The 24412-nt window shown below is 37.6% G+C and overlaps 1 protein-coding gene across 1 annotated transcript in view; it reads left to right on the top strand.

Annotated features, from left to right (window-relative positions):
* Positions 1 to 14339, top strand: part of wwp2 (WW domain containing E3 ubiquitin protein ligase 2) — a 200460-nt gene extending 186121 nt beyond the window's left edge. Inside the window, exons 20-24 of the mRNA XM_060838011.1 lie at positions 914 to 1034; positions 5972 to 6076; positions 8937 to 9033; positions 9969 to 10041; positions 12478 to 14339. Coding sequence (XP_060693994.1) covers positions 914 to 1034; positions 5972 to 6076; positions 8937 to 9033; positions 9969 to 10041; positions 12478 to 12577 — 496 coding nt within the window. The 3' untranslated portion in view covers positions 12578 to 14339. The remainder of the gene's footprint in view (positions 1 to 913; positions 1035 to 5971; positions 6077 to 8936; positions 9034 to 9968; positions 10042 to 12477) is intronic.
* The last annotated feature ends 10073 nt before the right edge of the window (positions 14340 to 24412 follow it).

Below are 24412 nucleotides of genomic sequence, written 5' to 3'. Positions count from 1 at the left end.
CTGACTTCTTTTACCCTACTATTACTGTACGCCAGTTAGGAGTAATATTGCTAATAGTGACAGAGACAGACAGTACTAAATTATAAACTGCGCACAGATGATCATAAAATTTGTTTGCTTGTTAATAGGTCACATCCAGAGTGCAACAGTTATTGACACCATTATCTTACTAATGAAGGTGGTTGGGGATAATATTTTCTCTCCTGCTTGCTAGACTGTATGTCTTTAAGCAACGTATCTTAGATTGAAATCTTTCTCTTAGCATTTAATTTGGTACATTTGAAACCTGTCTATTAGCATTTAACTTGGCACACAGATTGGGAATGGCCCAAGAAGAATTGTTTTTTTTTTGGGTGAAGATGTGACTCTGGATCTGGAACCCAGAAATGTTTTTGAGGATCCATTAATGTTGGGAAATAGGGAGAATTGATTTTTCTTATCAAATATTGCTGGCTTTTAAAAGGATGTTATTGTTTGTTTTAGAATGTTGAGGATTGTCTCAACTGCTGTCGTGGAGTTTAGTACATCTGTCAAATTTGAGCAGAGTTTTCAGAGCATGGTGTTAGTTGTGAATTAGCTGAAGCCTTTAATAAAAAGATTTTTTTCAGCTTTGTAATTACAGAGCTTTATTCAGGCAGGGAAATTTCCATTTTTTTTAAATGTTTGTGCATTAGACAGTAAATACCATATCTCTGGTCTGCAGTGCTATGTTTTATTGTCCAAGGTTGACTAAAGAATTCCTGACAAATTGCAAAATGAGTGAGTCAGCTTCTAATTTTATGAAGTAAACATGGAACATTTAAACCATTGCCTCAAAAACCTGCCTATTGTCAGCGTTTACAAAGATACATCAGTCTTAATCACTTTTAAATATTTGCAACAATGTACATTCAATTAATTTTTTTAACTGCAGGCTGCTGACAGACTGGAGATTCACTCGTGGAGTTGAGGAACAAACCAAGGCTTTCTTAGATGGGTTTAATGAAGTGGTACCATTAGAATGGCTGCGATATTTTGATGAAAAAGAACTAGAGGTAAGAAACCTGTTTTGAAGTCTCTTTAGTGGCTAACTACTCACACGGTATGATGCAAGGTGTGCACAATGAAAAATAGCTGGAAGACAGGTTGATTCCATTTCTCAGGCAAATTGATTATGTTGGAAATGTTTTAAATTACTCTGGTGAAGAGATGTTCCAGAAACCCCTCAAAAACCTGTACGCTGATGCATTTTTAAAATCAGTGACAATACTACATAGTTTTAAATGAAAACAGCTTAACTTTAGTTTCTTTCATTTTCCTAGAGTCATAGAGTCACACATCATGGAAACAGAACCTTCATCCAACTACCTATTTGGAGGGAAGGTTGCTGTTAGGATTATTACCTGTTGGTTAGACTGGTCAGGGTCAAGATCAGTTGTGTCCTTGAACAAGTAAAAGGTATAATATTTTCTTTATCCCATTGAAAGAAGTGGTCGGAAAGGAAAACATAATTATGTGAGTCAGCCACTGTACTGTGGAAATGCTGAAGGTTCCAAATAGAAATTTAGGTATGAATGTTGATAAATGGGAGTGAAATCATCCACTAAAAAATCTAAGTTGACTGGTCAATAGAGAAGATACTTTGCTGTAGTAATAGAAAAAAGAATGAGGGTGAACTGTTAAGCACAAAGGAAAATGGAGCAATTTCATTACCAACTGTAATACTTGTGGACTGTCATATAATGGCAGAGCATGTAGATGATGTTGGTGCCAGACTTCACAGAAATGTCTGAGATGATGGATGAATCATCTAAGTCATCCTAGAAATGTATAACATGTGAATAAAGTAATCAGTAGAATAACTATTTAAAAACATTTAAACACAGGTCATTAACAAGTCTGCATTCTTTGGAATCAACCAAATGGATGAGAATGACGTAGTTCCTATCAACCTGTTTTGGAGCTAGGGGAAGTCTAATCAAGCATATCTTCTGATGCAGTATGGGTAGCTATCATCTCTGAATCCCAGGAGTTTTCCTATGGATGTTTTATCTCCACCAAGAATTATAATTACATAGTTATGATTACATAACATTTAATACATTATAATTATATAACATTTATAAACAGTAAGGTTGCACAAACTGAAAGATTTGTGTTTGTATTGATGGGGCCAGATGATCTTTCCTTGCCATTTTCATCTGGATTAAACTAGAACTTTAAAATGATGGATAGCTTGAAAGTTGGTAGCAGCTTTCATAACTCTAGAAAGAACTGATGTCAGGATAATCAGTTTGAAGGAAAAAGAACACATTTTTTGAAGTTAAACTTTCAATCTTTGGTATCACCTTATCAATGAAATTCACTTCCTCCTCATCTTTCACTTGAATACTATATGCATGTATCGTCATATCTTAATTAAGTCCAGCTGGGAATCTTTAACATTGGAATAGTTGCTTTTTAAAATGTAGCGTAGCATTTTTATGCTATAAACACACAAAACACAAAAGATTGATATCTTGAATTGTTTCTTGATTGTATTATGATTTGAAGTACATTCTTACAAAATAAAGCCAAATTGCTGGACATAGGAATTCTTTACTTCTTGGCCAATTTTGGTTTTTTTTCTCCATGGAATACAATGATAGAAAAGCTTATTTTAACCCGTCATTAAGCATTGTACTTGTAAAATAAACAGCTCACGACATAAAAATGGCCTATTTGCTTCATTTTGTACCTTTTTATTACAAATTCCCATTCTTCACTATGTAATTAATGATGGTAATGCTGGACAGGTCAGATCCCAGTGACTTTGCTTAGTAGATAAAAAAAATTTGAATTTTAATGAGCCAGATGCCTTTGGATAAATTTGCAGTTGTTTATAGTCGTGGTTAGCATTTTCTCTATTTTTTTTTCTCTGCATGGACCTTTGAAATCTATGTGTAGTAGTGACCTTCAAAACCAGAAGTCAATGTCATGATCAGCATTAGAGCGCCGATCACCCTTGCACAGAATCTTGGAACAGCTGCACACACGCACTTAGACATATGGTGGTCGTGGTTAGTCACTGAAAGTTATTCACAGAAGGCTGGATATGTGTGACAGTTTAGAAGCGTCTTAACTAAACAGCAAATCAAAATTTCAACCTGTATCCTAGTAATATGCTTTAGACATGCTCAAATCCCAGAGAAATATCCTTTTGCTTCTAGGATAGCTAAACAGTTTTATGACGTCTTTCCAACTTTACTTGCCTGGACTTCCTTTAAATTCTGTCAACTTGAAAATCTCTATACAAACTCTAACAGCTTGGAGACTCCACAAAACAAAACTCTACTTCCAGGGTGAACTAAACACCCGATTCTTCTGAACAGAGGTTAAGTGGAGGAGATTACTGCTAGCAGTATGAATGAGTGGAGCCATCTCCGAAACCAACACAAAACAACAGGAAATTACTGAAATAAACACATTTTAAAAGTTAATTAAAATTCAATGAAAATAAATTAGCTGTTGTGCTTCAACCTTTTTTTCTTTTTTGGAATCATATAGTTTCTGGAAATTGGTTCCAACCACACTGTAGAGTTGGATTGGAATCATTTTAATGAGCCAGAATACTTTTAGGGTGGGAGATTGTTGGTGAAATAGTAAAGAAATTCAGACATACTTTCATTAGACATTGAACACTTTATTTTTTGCACCTAAATTTTCTTATTCTTTTATGCAGATTTTTTTTAAACACCCAACAAGTCTCCTGTGTCTCTGGAACGGAAAATTGTTCATTTCAAACAAATAGCAGGGTTTCTGTATGATCTTACTGTTTGTTCCTCTGTGTCTGTTATCTTGATTTTCAAATATATGATGTGTTCAGTACTCTTAAATGGTAACACCAACATTTACCACTTCTAACCTTACCCTTTTTAAATTTTCCTCAAACCTCTGGTTTAACTTAATCCCTCCTTCTGTCTTTTAAGATTTATCCTAATTTAACTTTAAAACTCTCTTCCATTTACTGCAGGTACTACATTCATCCAAATCTCATCATAATTGTCCACTTCTAAATAATAAACATTTTTCTACTTCTTTTCACATTGTGTTCCATGGACACTTTTCCATAGCAACCTCTGTTAAACCCATAGGGTATACATTTCAACAGAGCTGTTTCTAATAATATACTGCAATGTATTCAGTTGCTGTATTCTTGACTTTTGGGAATTCTGTTCTTAACTTCTATCCCTTCCTCAAGTGTAACTTCAAAGTGTTTTACTCATCATTCAGGGTATTTTTTACCTGTTTTGAAATCCATTATTTCCTCTACTTGTGACCAGTGAGCCTTACTTCAGTTGTTGGTAAAGTGTTGGAAAAGATTGTAAGAGATAGGATTTATAATCATCTAGAAAATAATAATTTGATTAGGGATAATCAGCACGGTTTTGTGAAGGGTAGGTCGCGCCTCACAAACCTTATTGAGTTATTTGCGAAGGTGACCAAACAGGTAGATGAGAGTAAACCGGTTGATGTGGTGTATATGGATTTCAACAAGGTGTTCGATAAGGTTCCCCACAGTAGGCTATTGTAAAAATGCGGAGGAATGGGATTGTGGGAGATATGGCAGTTTGGATCAGTAAATGGCTTGCTGAAAGAAGACAGAGGGTGGTGGTTGATGGGAAATGTTCATCCTGGAGTCCAGTTACTAGTGGTGTACCACAAGGGTCGATGTTGGATCCACTGCTGTTCTTCATTTTTATAAACTACCTGGATGAGGGCGTAGAAGGGTGGGTTAGTAAATTTGCAGACGACACTGAGGACAGTGGAGTTGTGGACAGTGACGAAGGATGTTGTAGGTTACAGAGAGACATAGATAAGCTGCAGAGCTGGGCTGAGAGGTGACAAATGGAGTTTAACGTGGACAAGTGTGAGGTGATACACTTTGGTCAGAGTAACCGGAATGCAAGTACTGGGCTGATGGTAAGATTCTTGGTAGTGTAGATGAGCAGAGAGACCTTGGTGTCCAGGTACACAGATCCTTGAAAGTTGCCACCCAGGTTGATAGGGTGGTTAAGAAGGCATACAGTGTTTTAGCTTTTATTAATAGAGGGATCCAGTTCCAGAACCATGAGGTTATGCTGCAGCTGTACGAAACTCTGGTGCGGCTGCACTTGGAGTATTGTGCATAGTTCTGGTCACCGCATTATAAGAAGGATGTGGAAGCTTTGGAAAGGGTGCAGAGGAGATTTACTAGGATGTTGCCTGGTAAGGAGAGAAGGTCTTACGAGGAAAGGCTAAGGGACTTGAGGCTGTTTTTGTTGGAGAGAAGAAGGTTGAGAGGTGACTTAATAGAGACATAAAAGATAATCAGAGGGTTAGATGGAGTGGACAGGGAGAGCCTTTTTCCAAGTATGGTGACGGCGAGCACGTGGGGTCGTAGCTTTAAATTGAGGGGGTGATAGATATAGGACAGATGTCAGATGTAGTTGCTTTCCTCAGAGAGTAGTAAGGGTATGGAATGCTTTGCATAGTAGATTCACCAACTTTAAGTATATTTAAGTCGTCATTGGACAAGCATATGGACGTACATGGAATAGTGTAGGTTAGATGGGCTTCAGATTGGTATGACACCGAGGGCCGAAGGATCTGTACTGCGCTGTAATGTTCTATGTTCTATGTGTTTTTCCCAAACTACATGGTAATAGTTTGCTATTTTGTTTTTGAATTACCAGTTCTTTATTACCCTTTCATTCTTGTGTGACCTCTTGCCCTGAAACATATATAAATATTTAATTGTGTTCACCTTTATACCTGTGTAAATATGAACATTTAAAACAAAATTATTTGTCATTCTGCGCTAAATAACAGCTACAGAAAAAAATTAAGCATTAAAAACCTACATAATTTCAAGTGTCACAATTTTGGTCGACTGTGTAATTCAAAGAATACTTTTGTTTACATTGTGTTTAGCCAGAGATGGCAATTGAATAAAGTTCTCATTTATTTCCAGTTAATGCTTTGTGGAATGCAAGACATTGACCTATCTGATTGGCAGAAAAATACTATCTATCGCCATTACACGAAGAACAGCAAACAAATCCAATGGTTCTGGCAGGTGGGTAACAGTTAATTCAGTTAGAAAATGAGGCAGCTCAGGACTGAGGATATAATTTGCGTTGCTGAAGTTAGTTTATAGCAGCTGCCTATAGTCTGCTTTGGAATGACTTCTATTGCAAAACCACAATTTAATTGTCTAATTCTTGCTGAAGGTTTAGGCAATAGCTACCACATTTATTGCACCGGAGCAGGGTTGAAAGCTGATTCGCAATACTAGCAATAGCTTGGTTGGGCAGTACTTTGCAACTAAACTATAAATAGTAAAATATTTAATGCTGAAAATTTTGAGTTTATTCCATTATTCTGTTCCTTTTTCTGAGCATCTTATGTAATGTTAAATTGTAATAGTCAGTTGTTAAATATACGTTTAATAGTTTTAAAATCAGTAAATTATGAATGAAATATTTCTTCTCTTCACTATGTATAATATTTAACTTCTTACAAAGTCAGAAGTCACACACACAGGTTAGAGTCCAATAGGTTTATTTGAAATCACAAGCTTTTGGATTGCTGCTCCTTTGTCAGGTGACTTCACCCAATGAAGGAGTAGCACTCCAAAAGCTTATGATTTCAAATAAACCTGTTGGACTATAACCTGGTGTCGTGTGACTTCTGACTTTGCCACCCCAGTCTAACACTGGCACCTCCACATCATACCTTACAAAGAACATATTTACCATTTAATTGTCAATACCACAAAATGAAATCTGCCTTCAGCACGATGTAGACATGATGGCCTGAATCTCCCATGAGCAACAATCACTATCAAATTGTGGCTTTCATTGAATTTAAACTGCCATGTCTGTAATTGCTTTGCCTACCTTTCCAACGTTTTTGAGGAAACATGTCATGTTTGTAATTCCCCAGGTTTCCAGCACCATGTTCATAGCTAGTGTTTCTGCAGTTTCCATTCTTGTTTCTATCAATTTTCATTCTCGATTCCTTTAATTTCCACTCTCACTTACTTCAATACCTTTGGATGCTGAAGTCCATCAAGTACAGGTTCCTTAACAAATATAAGTATGAACAGCTTATCCAATACTACTTCCTTTTCAATTTTAAACCTTCCAAAGACTGGGTTTTCTCACCTGTCACCACAGCTTGAGCAGTGTCTGCCTCATAAGTAAAGAATAGATGCTAAGTATTAATTCAACACCTCAGCCATTCCTCTTGTCTCTATGCATAAATCCCCTTTTTGCTCCCCAATCTGTCCCATTTGCTTTTACTGCTGCTGTGTTAGAGAAGACTTTGATTTCTTTTTATGTTCGCTGGCAAGTCTTTTTTTTTCAAAATCTCTCTTTACATGTTTTATATGCTTTTCCACCACACTTCTGAACCTTCGGTATTCATCTTAGTTCTCAACTGTATTTACTACCTGACACCTGCCATTAGCACACTTATTTTACTTTCTATCTTACTTTCTATCTTATCTTCTTCCCTATCCAGGGAACTCTGGATTTGTTTGTGCTACATTTACCTTTTGAGGGCATATACCTTGACTGTGTTAAAACCATCTCCTAATTTCAGAGAGCCAATTATTCAGCTGTTGCTTTCTCTGCTACCCTTTGGTTCCAGTCTGTCCTGCTCAGCTCTGTTAAGAGCCCCAGTAAAATTAGCTGTCCGCCAGTTGATCATTCTCACTCTGGATTGACCAATATCATTTTTTACTGTCATCCTAAACAATGGTCACTGTCCCCTATATGTTCTGTGACAAACAAATCATCTACTCAGCCCATCTCATTCCCAAGAATTAGGTCTAGCAATGCCTTCTTTCTTGTTTGAGTAATTGCTGTAAGAAATTCTCCTGAACACAATCCAGGTATGCTTCCCTCCATGCTCCTAACGCTACCACTATATCATTTGATATGTGAATAATTAGTCCTGCACTGTAACTACTGTGATGTGTTGCACCTCTCCGTAATTTCCTTGTGGATTAGTTCCCCTACATCCTTCCCACCAGCTAATGGTGTGTATGTTGTACCAAGCAATGTAGTTGTACTCCTATTCCTTAGTGCCAGCAAATTGATACAAAAGCAAATGCTACATTTTTGAAAATGGAATGTGGGTGTCTGGATATTTGTTGCACATTCCTAATTGCTTATTGAATTGAGTGGTCATTTCTGATAGCAATTAAGGGTCAACCAAGTTGTGAGAGTCTGGAGTCATGTGTAGACCAGACAAGGTAAGGATGGTAGGTTTCCTTCCCTAAAGGACATTAGTGAATACAATTGGTTTTTACAACAATCATCAACAGTTACATGACCACCATTCCTGAGACTGGATTTCAATTTCAGCTTTATTAATTGAATTTAAATTCCATCAACTATTATGGTGGAAATTAAAAGCATGTCCCCAGAGTATTAACCTAGGCCTCTGGATTACAGATCCAGTGTAAGTACCACTGCACCACATCTCCCCTTTAGTGGCCAGTGAATCAAAGTTAGTATTTCAGGTCAATGGTCTTTCAGCAGAAGCTGACCTGAGTCCCATTTTACCACCGTAAGTCGTAACATACAAAATGTGAATTGAACTTGGAAATTTTCTGCTCCATCTGGCTGAGAATTATATTGGGCAGTATTTTCAGTCAATGAGGCTTTGGAGCAGTCCGTTATTGTGAGGATTTTGTTTCATAATTTCATGATGCTTTAACTAATGGAATTGCAATGTCCTAACTTGATATCAATATTTAAGTGCTGGAAAATGGGATTAGAATAGTTAAAGGCTTGTTTTTGACTGATGCAGACTCAGTGAACCAAAGAGCCTTTTTCTGTCTTGTGGACTGTTATGACTCTATAACACAGAATATTTGGCGACTATGTCTTTAGTTACTTTGTGCCTTTTACATATTCTCTTATTAGGTTGTAAAAGAAATGGACAACGAGAAGCAGATCAGATTATTGCAGTTTGTCACGGGCACATGTCGTTTGCCAGTTGGAGGCTTTACAGAATTAATAGGTAAGAAGTTTTGTTCTAAGGTTTTAGGACACTTAGTTCAGTTTTTGCAGCTTTGCTTTACACTAAGAACACTTTTTTAAATGGAGTTTCTTCATCAAAGCCATTGATTAGCATTCTAAGCTATTCTGACTTGCAATTTAAATGTTTTTTGACAGTAAGATATTGAATACTCTGTCTTCATCTGATCTCTGGACTACTAAAAATGCCTATTGAGCGATGCATGTTGATGACTGTGGTAAAGTGTTCCCAATGCCATTCATTGTTCATGCCCTCTACTATTCGTTCACTGCAGAAAGTAACTGTCCTCTTTTCGAAACAGAATTGACATCAATGAGAATGAGAATTAGAACTTGGCACACTGGGATGTGGTGGAACAATAATTCCTACTGTCATTTTGTATACTGGTGATCCCCAAGTCCACACCGACCCTCCGAAGAGCAACCCACTCAGATCCATTACTCCTTCACCTAACACTATGGGCAATTTAACATGGCCAACTCACCTAACCTGCACATTTTTGGACTGTGGGAGGAAACCAGAGCACCCAGAGGAAACCCACGCAGACACGGGGAGAATGTGCAAACTCCACACAGACAGTTGCCTGAGGCGGGAATTGAACCCGGGTTTTTGGCGCTGTGAGGCAGCAATGCTAACTGCTGTGCCACCATGCCGCCCACTAAGTTCTTTTAATACTAAGTTAGGATCCTTTGAAATTTTAAATATATTTGAAGTTGACTTTCCACTGTGTAATTTAGCTTCTCACCAATATTGGGTTCTGGTTTTGCATAGTTTAAGATATTCAGATTTTGAATCTTTGAACATAGTACATGAAATTTAGCAAGAGTTAGTTGATAATTGAACAGCAGGGATGAATCCCTGGTATTTAAATGTTGAACCGCAATATTTTATTCATAGAATGTGCACTTTATTTACAGGAAGCAATGGGCCACAGAAATTCTGCATTGACAAGGTTGGAAAGGATTCTTGGCTTCCAAGAAGTCATACTTGGTAAGTAACAATGAATTAACCTGTTCATGAAGAAAAAGTTGATTTTTTTAGCCCTTGATCAGTCAAATGTAATTAAGAAATACTGTAATTTATATGTGAACAGTGGTTTATTATTGGTATTGTACTATCCTGATAATGTTTCTAACAATTGCATAAAGAAGGTGAATCCAATTTGACATGTATGACTGCATCCCTCAATATTAATATTGCAATGTAATATTAGTAAACAAATTACTACTTGTCTCAACATCCCTTCACGTAATAAATAAATTTAGTAATTGTCTTGCCTTACAACTGCCCAACAAAAGTAATGAAACAACACGAAATGGAATAAAGGCTGGATGAAGACTTTCTATTTGGATTCTGCTTGGCATTGATTGTGTAGTAAATTATGCATGTTAACAACTCCTATCCTTAAACCTAGAAAATGTCCCAAGGCACTTCACAGAACTGTAATCAGTCAAAGATGTATGCCAATTCAAAGAGGAGATATTAAGGCAGGTGACTAGAAATTTGATTAAAGTAGTAGATTTTGAGGAGAAAAAAGTGTCAGACAGATATTTTCTGGGCTTAGAGAATATACAAGTTGCCTGAGATGGAAAAGCACAGATACTCCAGGTTTGCAAGGGTGAGAGTTTGCAGACACTGGGAGAGTGATGAGTGAATGGAACTTGGTATGAGCTAGGGTACAGGTCGCATAGTTGTGGATGAGCTGGATTTCATGGAGATTTGAGTACCAGATACTAACAAGGAGAGCACCTAAATAGCCACATCTGGAGGTGGTGAAGGCAAGAATGAGGGTTTTGGCAGAAGAAGCAGGGGTAGAAAGTAGGCTGTCTTTCTATTGAAGAAGATCTGGAGTGTAAAACTCAGCTGAGTGAACCAAAATTGTGAACTGCAGGGAATGGCAACACTGATTTGCCATTCCCTAGTTCAGGCACTTGACGGCCTGTTTTCATACATTTGCCCTTGCTTTACTGGTAACTAACCAACCACAGATTTTCAAAATGTTCTATACGTTCCATTGTTCTGGGATATTTAAAACAAATTCAAATGTTTGTACTAATACATCTGAGATGTAGTTTCTCTAATGTCAGGCAAATTTGTCATAGTTCACATTTAACTCACCTTTGCATACAATTGTGAGAAAGTGAAGACTGCAGATCCTAGAGATCAGAGTCGAGAGTGTGGTGCTGGAAAAGCACAGCAGGTCAGGCAGCGTCGAAGGAGAAGGAGAATTGACATTTCGGGCATAAGCTCTCTTCAGGCAGCATCCTGATATGTCGATTCTCCTGCTCTTCGGATGCTGCCTGACCTGCTGTGCTTTTCCAGCACCACACTCCCGACTTTGTGTAAAATTGGTTTGTTCTGGTGTACAATTTATCATGGCAATTTATTCTGTCATCAAGAGATGTATAACCACTGGGAATGGAATTTCTTCACAGTGATCATTGGCATGTTCTCAAAGTCTGATCCCAAGGCAAACAATTCATCTTTAATGAAAGATGACTAAAATGTGATAACTTTTATCATATAAATTACCTCAACAAAAGTTGAGTCTACAGTGCTATTGTAATAGTTTTGTAGCTTCAGCAGTTGTCCCATTCCACTGCCTTTTTAAATAATTGATATTTTAAATGGTATTGCTCCCATCCAAATGTTCTACATGTTTTTATTCATCACTTTAGGGTAGCACATTCAAAGGATACTTTTTCCTGAGCCATGGAGTTCTGCAAGTTTTCAATTTATTCAATGTTACTCTAAAGGATGTTAATGTTGACTTATCATACTGGCACTTAAAATACAGTAGTAATACCAATAAATTAATTCTAATTGTTTCATCATCTGTTTCCCTTATTATTCTTACCTAATGTCTCCCTACTAGAAATAACTAAAAAAAGCTATTGCCATTTCTTTTTCATCCAGCTGTTAATATTTTGGAATTGGAAACAACTTTAATAAATCTGTGTTTGCATAGGATAAAATGAATTGAAAGATAGTGAATGTTCTGAAGGTAAAAATGCATCAGAGGCAAAAGAATTGTGATAAATATGTTTATCATCCCACAACACAACATTTTCCAAATATATAATGTCACCCATGGTATACATATATGACCCCTCTTGAAATCTGTGTATTTTTCCCTTTTCCCTTTTCTATTTTGTTATTCACAATATATCAGTGCAGAAAGTTCATTTTTTAATGATTCTATAGTGTTTGACTATCTGAACTGAGCAATTTTCTTTTCATTTTCCTTTTGTCCACCGTCCTGTAATGTTAAATGCTTATTGCTACGATCAAATGCCGAAAACAGTTGCAGTTTCACTGTTTGAGAACAGATACCTTTTGTGAAAGAGGGATTTTTGAAATTATTTTTGAAAAATCAAGATATTAAGATATGGTTGATGCATAATTCTGTTGATTGGGTCTTTACAGCTTCAATCGCCTGGACCTTCCCCCTTACAAAAGTTATGATCAGCTAAAGGAAAAGCTACTGTATGCCATTGAAGAAACAGAAGGCTTTGGTCAAGAGTAATGGGTTATTTAAGTGTACTTACAGCAAGCTACAGAGAGAAGCCATCAAACAAAGCAATTTTGCTCAACTTTCAGAAGACTGTGCCTACCATGAAGAATTTATAGCTTCATTTTGATTCTATATATTTGTTTTAAGTGGACTCCAGGGAACATTGCATCCTTTTCTGTTGAGACTAGCATTCATCAGATTTTATGAAGAATAATGCACCTTTATTTGTCAAAATTTAAGTTGTACTTTTTTAATCAATCATATGTTTAAATGTAATAACTTCTTTGCGCTTAATCTGAAGTCTTTTTGATAATGTTGCAATAATCTTGTAATGGACAGTTTCCCTTCTAATTCAGATCAAGGGAACTGAGGTCAGTAATTGGATCAATTCAACAGTGTGTAAAAGGATTTTAAAGTCTCATTAATAAGGAAATGATAATTTGACTCCAATTGTTTCAAGGTTACTGTAAAATATTCTGGTGATATACTACAATTACAATTGTGATTTTTGTTTTAAAGATTGCAGCCAAGCTATAAATATTTTATTACAAGGATTGTGATAACTGTTCGGAAAAAACAAAGTGACATGTTTTAGTTTGCTTTAGCAATCATAGGTAAATCATGTTGACCATCAACGGACATTTCATTCTCTAATAGCTGCTTGAAAACTTGCTATTGTAATAGTTTGTAGCTTCAGCAGTTGTCCCATTCCACTGCCTTTTAAAATAATTAATATTTTAAATGGTATTGTGGTACCATATGTAGAATGAATAATCATTTTTATTTAAAATTCCACAACATAATCAATATGCTGCATTACTTTCATGTTCCAGAAGAAAATGTGAAATTTTGGACAGAAGTGAAGACAAAATCTTACCAAAAAAATCATATACTTGGAATAAAATTTTAATTTAGTAGCTTTTCGAAATTAAACTTATTGGAAGCAGCAAATATAATTACTAAATGAGATTCTTGAGATCATTTTGAGATTGGAATTGTTCTTTGCTGATGCCCTCAATGCTGCTTCCTCATTTCAGTCCATGTGTATAACATACTGGCTTTGGCATCAAAAGGTAAAACTCAGTAAACATTATATCTAATTTTCCTAAATAGTATTTTATGAACATATTTAAAATTTCAGCCTGTCAAAGGTTTGTTTTGTTTTATCTTTTGCCAAGCACTAATATATTGATAACTTTGCATCCTTTGGTAGAAAAATATTCAATATTTTACTTAAATTACATCTATTGTACAATCAAAGAATGCAGGACAAAATCCTGGAAACAAGATTTGTTTTTTCAAACTGGATAAATATTGTGTATTAAAAACTGTATATTTGTCTTTCTGGAACAATAGCAAAAAGAAATCAAAGATTTTATGGATATGTTGTAAGTAATAGCTCATATATGTTGCAGAAGTGTGGTAAACAATTTGTGGTTTTCTAACAGCACAGAAATGAAACATGGTGCATAAGTCACTGTGCTGAACTGTAGCTAGATATTTACTGATTTTCAAGAGACAATGATTTTCGAAATGAATTGTTCACGACATTTCCCAGTTTTGAATTGGCTTGTGAATTATATTTGAATTTTCGGTTCCTATTGTATTTGTTGATTTCCTCAAGTCCAGATGAATTGAACTCTGTTAAATAGCAGTCATTTTCAAAAATAAAATTAAGTAATAGATTTAGAATATTGCCAAATAAAATCAAATTTTTCAGGAATAATTATAGTTGTGAATATTTAAAAATAAAAGATTTTAATGCATCCAGAAATGTTAAATTTATTCTGATGTTGTGTTGCATTCATGCAAAGTATTCTGTGCAACAGCAGCATGCTTTTGTGCTGTGGAGTGAACATTTCTTGGTATAAACCTTTAAAAATATTTTAACAGAAATTCTTTGTGTATCAGTACCTTGCCCTATTTTTCTTCTTTGCAGTCTCTTTCCTAACAATTAGCTTTAATCTATTCTTTCAGACAACTTCTAATTTTTTTCAATCATTGTTTTAACCTTCTTGAACAGGATGTTGCCATTTTTGAGTCCGGAATTAAACTATGTTCTGCAATCCCCATGATTAGAATTTGTTTGAAAATGGTTTCCCCCCAACTCAGCCTCAGTATGATCTGTGTCAGTACTGTGTGGTGTGAGACATAGTAAGTAGCAGGTTGCTGTGGGGCGTTGCTGCACCACAGATTGGTACAATCAAGCTACTAGGTTGTAAAGACATTGGAAATAAAATTTGGTGGACATGAATCATTTTACCATATTAAATGTAAAAACATTTAAGTTTGATCACAGCCATATTATACATGTTTTTCAGAAGTTGTCTAAAATATTTTAAGTGATAACACACCAAAATATTAAGTGCAATTAATCATGCTAAAAAGTCAGATATTACTTTTGAACATAGTTTATCAGACTTTTAAGACAAATTACTTTGTAACAACAGTTATCAGATTTTTTTTCTGATTTGTTTAAGAATCTATTCATGTTAAAACAATGGTAAATATTAGTATTGCTCAAAAAGTGTTAAAACTAGTGTGAGAAATCTTTAAAAATATTAATATAAAACATAGAAATTTCTGAAATCACAACACATTTAAAAAAAATCTTAATATCATTTGCTCGAACCCATTTAACTTTTCAAAGATCTTTTTGGTGTGTGCTTTCACCCTAAATATTCATGAAATGAGTATAAACTCCTTAACATCTGGAAATGCCAGATTTCGATGTCTTTGTGTGGATCCTTTGTTGCCACTGAGCAATTTACACATTTAAATCTCCTGCTGAATAACAGAAGTTGCAAGGCCTTGAGAATAGTGTAAATTAGCCCAACACACTTTCCAATTCTGCATGCTACATCACAATGTGCTACCTCCTGGTCCACTTTGACGTTTAGTAATGATGATGGTGAATACTGCGAATTTTATTGATTAAATATTTACTGAAACGTTATGGCAGAGGACTGGTGGAGAGATAATAATTCCAATCTTCTGATCTGCATCCAAGCAATTCTGCCCAAGGCAACTCACAAGAAAATATGCATGCATACTTATCAGTATCTTTTCAGGCCAGGCCTATGCTAGCTGATTCCTGGAAACTCTTATCATAACAAATTGTGCAGACATTGAGAAATTGCAGGATAGGCTAAGGCACACCATATTTTATGATACTAATGACATAAGAAACAGGAGCAGGAATAGGCCATATAGCCCCTCATACCTGCCCCACAACTTAACAAGATCGTGGCTGGTCTTTTGCCTCTTCATCATAGCCATCAACTTCTTGATATTTCAAAAATCTATCTACCTCCACTTGAAATACTTAGTGATCAAGTCTCCACAACACTAAAGTAGAGAATTCCAGACATTCTCTACTCTAGAAGAAAAAAAATACTTTGCATCTGTTTTAACTAAATATGTTCTAGTCTGAGAATTCCCCACTAGTGGAAACACCTCAACATACACTCTGACAAGCCTCCTTAGAATCTTGCATGATTTAATAGGATTCATTCTCCTAAACTCTAATGAATAAATGCCTGACCTGTTCGGCTATTCTTGATATGTCAACCCCATCACCCCAGGAATCAGCCTAGTGAATCTCTTTTGAACTATCTCCAATGCCAATGAATTCATTTTAAACTATGGGGAGAAAAATTGTACAGCTCTCCAGGAGTGCTTTAACCAACACCCTGCATAGTTTTAACAAGATTTCCATGTTTTTGAACTATAATCCCTTCGTAATAAAGGCCAAAATTCTGGTTGACTTCTTAATCACTTGCTGCACCTGCATACTAGCCTGTATTGCATGTACAAGAACACCCAGATCCCTCTTCTCTGTACCTTTTAAAAATGTCTCATTATTTAAATAATAGTCTGCATTTTTATTCTTCTTCCTAAAGTGTATGACATCACACTTTGACCCATTAAAGCCCACCCACTTACTCAAACTATCTCTACCCCCTTGCAGATTCCTTATGTCCTCATCATAACATGCACTCATAAGTGTTGTGTCATCAGCAAATTAAGATACATTATTCTATGCTCCCCTTCAAGTCATCAATACAGAAAAGAAATAATTGAAGCTCTAGAACTGCTCCTCATAGCACTCCATTAGTTATGTCTTTCCAACTGGAGAAAGAATAATCCCAACTTTGTCTTCTGTGTGTTAACAAATCCTCTATTCATACTAATTCACTACTCCCAATATCATGAGCTCCCATATTATCCAATAACCTTTTATATGGCACCTCAATAAATGCCTTCTGAAAATCCAAATTACACTACATCTACCAGTTTCACTTCAACTCTGCTTGTTATATCCTCAAAGAATGAGAGAAAATTTGTCAAACATGGTTTCACTTTCACAAATTGTTGACTCTCTTTGAGTTACTAAATATTCTCCTATTTCTTCTCTAGTAATGAACTCTCACATTTACACAATGACAGATGTTACGCCAACTGCCCTATAGTTTTCCTGCATTCTGTTTCCCTCCCTTCTTGTACAGAGTGATCATATTAGTGGTTTTCCATCCACTAAATCCCTCACAGAAGTCAGTGAATTCTGGAATGTTTTGACCAATACTTTCACTATCTCTGCGGACACTTCCTTTAAAACCTTAGAGACATTTAAGTGACTCTTGGATGGGCACATGGAAGTTAGTACAATGAAGGGTATGTTGGTTAGTCTGATCTTAGAATAGGATAGAAGGCTGGCACAACATTGAGGGCCAAAGGGCCTATATTGTGCTCTACTGTTCTAAGTTCTGTGTACAACCCTTGACTGAAGGCCATAAGGTCCATGTGACTTGCTTGCCTTTAGCTCCATTACTCTTTAAAGTACTTTGTCCCTCATGATTGACTAATGAGATCTTTCCTTCCATTATATTCCTTCCTTCTCTGTTCTCTTTGGGATTTTTGTAGGGTCCCTCATGAAGACCTTAGCAAAATATTGGTTTAAGTTACCTGATGTACCTCATTATCAATTCCCCAGTTGTATCTTCCAAGGTTTCCACTCTTACTTTAGCCAGTCTCTTTTTATATATCCATAGAAGCACTTGATGTTTGTTTTTACATTTCTTGCCAATTTACTGTCAGAATTTTCTCCATCATCCGCTCCTGGTTCCTGAATTCCCAATCCTCTGACCTACCACTATTCTTTACCACTTTAACGCCTTAGTTTTTGATTGGTTACACTCCTTGACCACTTTGTTAGCCATAGGTGATTCATCCTACTCAATGAGTCTTTTTTACCAGAGTAAATGTTTGTTGAACATTATGTAAAGTCTACCACTGCTTATCCACTGACTTTTCCACTTAGTCTATTTTCCAACATGCTTTAGACAACATTTTATTCATACCTCTGTAATTACCTTTATTTAGTTGGGGACTTCGATTTGGGAGCTGAGTTGCTCTCCCAAAAACTGAATTTCAGATTCTACTATATTGTGATCCCAACCCCATAGCGGATGTTTAACTCTGAGATCTCTTATTACACATCATTAGATCTAAAATAGCCTGCTCCTAGCTAGGTTGTGCAGCATACTGCTCTAGGAAGCAATCCCTGATGTGCTTTAGAAATACGTCTTCCATGTCACTCTTGCCCATCTGATTTGCCCAGTCAATATGCAGATTAAAATCACCCATTACAATTGTAGTAACTATATTATAGAACATAGAACGTTACAGTGCAGTACAGGCCCTTCGGCCCTCGATGTTGCGCTGACCTGCGAAATTAATCTGATGCCTATCTAACCTACACCCTTCCATTATTATCCAAATGTATGTCTAATGCCCATTTCAATGCCCTTAATATCGGCAAGTCTACTACAGTTGCAGGTAGGCCATTCCATGCCCCTACTACTCTCTGAGTGAAGAAACTACCCCTAATATCTGTCCTAAATCTATCACTCCTCAATTTAAAGCTATGTCCCCTCGTGTTAGCCTTCACCATCCAAGAAAAAGGGCTCTCAATGTCCACCGTATCTAACCCTCTAATTATCTTATACATCTCGATTAAGTCACCTCTCAACCTTCTCTCCAATAAAAACAGCCTCACTTCCCTTAGTCTTTCCTTGTAAGACCTTCCTTCCATACCAGGCAACATCCCAGTAAATTAACTCTGAACCCTTTCCAAAGCTTCCACATCCTTCTTGTAATGCGGTGACCAGAATTGCATGTAGTACTCTAGATGCGGCCTTACCAATGTCTTATACAGCTGAAGCACGACCTTGTAGTCAGAAACTCAATCCCCTTACCAATAAACACCAATATGCCTTCTTAATAACCCTATCTACCTGGATGGCAACTTTCAGGGATTTATGCATCTCAACATTGAGATCTCTCTGTTCATCTACACTGACAGCGAATTTACTATTAGCCCAGTACTCTGCATTCCTATTACTTCGTCCGAAGTGAACCACCTCACACTTTTCCACATTAAACATCATTTGCCACTTCTCAGCCCCGCTCTGCATCTTATCTATGTCCTTCTGCAACCCACACCATCCTTCGGCACTATCCACAACTCTGCCTACCTTAGTGTCTTCTGCAAATTTACTAACCTATCCTTCTTTGCCCACCTCAAGATCATTTATAAAAATGACCAATAGTATAGCCCCAAAACAGATTCTTGTGGTACATCATAGGTAACCAGGATGAACATTTCTCATCAACCATGACCCTCTGTCTTCTTTCAGCTATCCAATTTCTGATCCAAACTGTTAAATCACCTTCAATCCCAAAACTCTGTATTTTGTCTACCGTGTGAAACTTTATCAAACACCTGGCCTATAATTTTCCTCCCATTATGTTTCCCTCCCTTCTTGGACAGAGTGATCATATTAGTGGTTTTCCAATCCACTAAATCCCTCACAGAATCCAGTGAATTATGGAATGTTTCGACCAATGCTTTCACTTTCTCTTCAGACGCTTCCTTTAAAACATTAGGGATGTTTAAATGACTCTTGCATAGGCGCATGGAAATTAGTACAATGAAGGTTATATAGGTTAGTCTGATCTTAGCTTAGGATAGAGGGCTGATACAACATTGAGGGCCGAAGGGCCTGCACTATGCTGTACTGTTCTAGGTTCTTACTGAATTCCATATACATCACATCAACTGCCCTACCTTCATCCACCTGTTTTGCCACCTTCTCAAAGAACTCAATAAGGTTCGTGAGGCATGAGCTACCCTTCACAAAACCGTGTTGACTATCCCTAATCAAATTAGTCCTTTCCAGATGATTATAAATCCTATCTCTTATAACCTTTTCCAACACCTTACCCATAACCAAAGTAAGGCTCACTGGCCTCTTATTACCAGGGTTGTCCCAACTCCCCTTCATAAACAAGGGAACTGTTTATTCCTGTCAACAATAATGACATAAAGATCAAAGCAAAGGTTCTGCAATCTCCCTGACATCCCAGAGAATCTGAGGATAAATCCCATCCAGCCCCGGGGTCTTATCTATTTTCAGATCTTCCAAAATCGTTAAAACTTCCTCTTTGTCAACCTCAATCCCATCTAATCTTGTAGCCTGTATCTCTGTATTCTCTCTTACATTGCCCTTTCCCAATGTGAATACTGACAAAAAGTATTCATTAAGCACTTTCCATGTCCTCAAATTCCACACACAACTTTGTACTACTATCTTTGATTGGCCCTCATCTTACTCTAGTCATTCTTTTATTCCTGATATACCTGTAGAAGGCCTTAGGGTTTTCCTTGATCCTATCCTCCAACAATGTCTCATGTCCTCTCCTGGCTCTTCTTAGCTCTCTCTTTAGATCTTTTCTGGCTAACTTATAACTCTCAAGCCCCCTAACTGAGCCTTCACGTCTCACCCTAACATAAGCCTTCCTCTTCCTCTTGACAAGAGTTTCAATTTCTTTAGTAAACCATGGCTCCCTCTCTCAACCTCCCTGCCTGATAGGCATGTATTTACCAAGGACCTGCAGTGGCTGCTCCTTGAATAAGCTCCACACTTCAAGTGTATCCACCCTCTGCAGTTTCCTTCCCCATCCTATGCATCCTAACTCTTGCCTAATTGCATCATAATTGCCTTTCCCCCAGTTATACCTCTTTCCCTGTGGTATATACCTATCCCTGCTCATTATTATTATAAACATGTGGTCACTATTGCCAAAGTGATCATCTACCTCCAAATCTAACACCTGGTCAGGTTCATTCCCCGGTACCAAATCCAGTAAGGCACTGCCCCTTGTTACATACTGTCTACATACTGTGTCAGAAAAGCCTCCTGCACACACTGAACAAAAACTGACCCATCTAAACTACTTCAACTATGGTATTCCCAGTCAATATTGGGGAAGTTAAAGTCCCCCATAACAACTATCCTATTACTCTCACTCCTATCGAGAATCATCTCTGCTATCCTTTCCTCTACATCCCTGGAACAATTCGGAGGCCTATAGAAAACTCCCAACAGGGTGGCCTCTCCTTTCCTGTTTCTAACCTCATTCCAAACTATCTCAGTGGATGGGCCCTCAAATGTTATCTCAGCTGCTTTAATACTACCCTTGATTAACACAGCCAGACGCTGCCTCTTTTACCATCATCTCTGTTCTTGTTGAAACATCTAAATCCTGGAATCTGCAACAACCATTCCTGTCCCTCCTCTAGCCATGTCTCTGAAATGGCCACAACATTGAAATCCCAGAGACCAACCCATGCTGCAAGTTCACTCTCCTTATTCCAGATGCTCCTGGTATTGAAGTACACACGTTTCAAACCAACATCCTGCTTGCCGGTGCCCTCTTACGACCTTGTAAACCTATCCCTGGCCTCACTACCCTCAACCTCCTGTACAGTGAAACTACAATTCAGATTCCCATTCCCCTGTTGCATGAGTGTAACCACTGTGCCCCCTCCACCACTCCCGAACATCATTAGCAAATGTCCCCCGTGATATTGGTACCCCTCAAGTTCAGGTAAAGACCATTCTGTTTGTTGAGGGACCTTGTAGAGTTTTTAGGGAGTTCCATTCCAGTAATTAAGTTTAAATGTCCCTGAATATTTTTATACATTTGTGGGAATTTGCTGGCTGGCCAGCATTTATTGCCCATCCTTTGTCCTTGAAAATGTGGTGGTGAGCTGCCTTCTTGAACTACTGTAATTCACAATACCGTTAGAGAGGACTGTCAAGATGTTGACCCAGTGACTCAGAGAGTGGCAATATACTTCCAAGTCAGGATAGTGAGTGGCTTGGAGGGGAACTTGCAGGTAGTGGTATTCCATATATCTACTGCCCTTGAGACCTTCTTGGTGGAAATAGTTGTGTGATTGCTTTGGTGTGAGTGAGTAATTGTATATGTAATTGTTTCTGCATAAAGTTTGTGAGCAGAGGAGATGGTGTCCAGATATGGTTGCCCACGAGTTATAACAGCATTTAATTGATCTCATTTCCTGGTAAATATCTAGGTAAGTAAGATCAAACCCTCCAAAGTCTCCAAATCTAATCTCCTACTCCAACTCAGAGTCAGGACCTCTTTCCAAGAGGGTGACAGACAAGGGGTAATTGCCCATTGGAAATTTAAGCTTCCCTTATATTCAATGTTTCAGGACTTCGGAGGAGTTCCAAGGTGTAACTTAGTGTATCTCATCTTCAACTATCCCAAGTTGGGAAGAGCAAGAATGGTGCAATTCTCAATTTTAAGAATGGAGTTGGATCAAATACAAGAAGTGAGAGAACAGTTATCTTTGAAGGATTGAAAGGGAAGTTGAGAAAAAAAGATACTTACACTAAAAGAAAGTGTAAAAATATGATTTGTAGGGTGTGCACTAGTCACTAAAACATTCAGGAAAAATCTCTTCTTCTGAGGTTGGTTTGAATGTGAAACTTGCTGCCACAAGATACATTTGAGGCAAATATCATACATGGGTTTAAGGCAAAACTGGATAATTACGTAAAGAGGAAAATAGGAACAGGATGTGCTGATACAAATGAATAAAAGAGGATGAGAGTGTGGGAGATTAGAAATGTTTTTGCAGATAGGTGAGGGGGTGTTGTGGGGGAAGGGGAAGGGGGCATTATACAAATGGTCATGGAATTCTTGTAGCATGTAACATACTTAAGGCTAAGATTTTAATGAATAGAAAAGAAAATAGTTTTAAGCTAGAAAATAACTTCAAACTGTTGTAGTTGACCACAAAAAGAAGCAGGAGGGGCATTTCATAATAAAGCTTATAGTATGATAAGAGAAACTGGACAAAAGAACAAGCTATAACAAACAAGGAACAAAGAATGCAGACAAGGACAGCAGGATGGCCAGATAAGAAAATAACTAGGCTTATGATAGGATGGGAAAAGGGAGGCGTGATTCCGCAACTTGTAAACTGAATAAGGATGCAAACAGGCTCTGTTTTCGTGCGTATTTCTGCTTGATTGCAGAAGCGTCCGGTACTTACTGTCATAAATTGTTCTTGTTTCCAAGGCTTTGTCTCAGGCTGATTGATTTGTGAGTGAGTTCTGTTTCTCACAATTGGGGGCCTTGTTCCGGGATCCAAAACTGCGACTGCTCAACACTCTTGGGACAACAGGGGAGGTGCACCTCACCGATTTCAGTGATCTCCGACTCCCTTGCTTGTCGTTCAAGGTTTGGGCGAGTATGATCCGAACTGGGAGACCCTGGAAACAAGGCGGGCAGACGTGACGGGTTCGGTCGGGCAACGCTTGTGCACTAGACCCGGGTAGGGAAAGGTCTTAAAGGATATATCCGGGCGACCGGGGGCAGTGATATTTGTTGCAGGAATTGCCGCGGGACGGAGCACACCGAAATGACCAGGTAACTCTGTGCACAGACCAAGGTAAGGAAAGAAACCTTTAAGTATGGCCTTGGTGGTCGGGACATACAAAAGTACAGGGAATTGGCGATATATAAAATTAAGCATATGTCCATGGAAAACAGCCCGTGTCAGAAGGGCTAGTAGCTGAAGGGCTACTGAGGGTGCACTTCGTAACTAACTTATGGCCAGACGTCCAGAAGAATATTCAAAAGCTAGAGACGTCGTTGCGGGAAGCTCAAAGTGTGTGTGTGTGTGTGTGTGTGTGTGTGTGTGTGTGTGTGTGTGTGTGTGTGTGAGAGAGAGAGAGAGAGAAAAGAGCTGTACAGCTAGTAGAAAGTTTAACCCTTGTGATTCGGTTTGAATGCACATTAGTTTGTTGGTGATTATATATTTGTGCTTTGTTCCCTGGAGCTTGAGATCTGGGACTGTTTTGAATCTGATTTCTACTATGGAAATTTTAACATGATTTCTTTTAAGGTTAAGGATTTGACAGATTATGAAATAAAATGTTAACTCCTGTTGTTTTTACAGGTCATGACTGCCTTACTATCAGTTTCTAACTAATCTGTTTTATCCTTACATAAAAGTGATTTATGGAGGACAGTTGAAGTCTCAAAAAGCATATAATTGGTCAGATTAATCAGAGGAGTAAGGTGTCTAGTCAGGACCCTGAAGGGGGTGTGGAAGAAGGTGACACCGGATCTTGTTAATATTAATTAAATTAGCAACAATGGGAGGCACAGAGAGTTGCCTGGGTAACGATCGATCTGTAAATAACGTTAAAAATCTGTAAATATCCTGCCTGACAGTTCTTTGGGGAGAATGTTGGGTAATTGGGAACACAACTCCCGAACGCAGGAGAAAGATAAGGCTACAATGATAAACTATTGTTGTTTTGTTTGGACTAGAGAAAATATTAAGGTGCCTGGTATTTTTTTTTGGCCCAAATATGGGTCCGATGAGGATTGGCTGTGTCAAGATCTTAATATATATGTCAGTCAAAAAGAGTCGATTATGCGGCTTGTTGGATAGGGAGCGTG

This window comes from Hemiscyllium ocellatum, chromosome 17, assembly GCF_020745735.1.
Source record: "Hemiscyllium ocellatum isolate sHemOce1 chromosome 17, sHemOce1.pat.X.cur, whole genome shotgun sequence".
NCBI classification, from domain to species: Eukaryota; Metazoa; Chordata; class Chondrichthyes; order Orectolobiformes; family Hemiscylliidae; genus Hemiscyllium; species Hemiscyllium ocellatum.
This window is presented reverse-complemented; position numbering and strand designations above follow the sequence as displayed.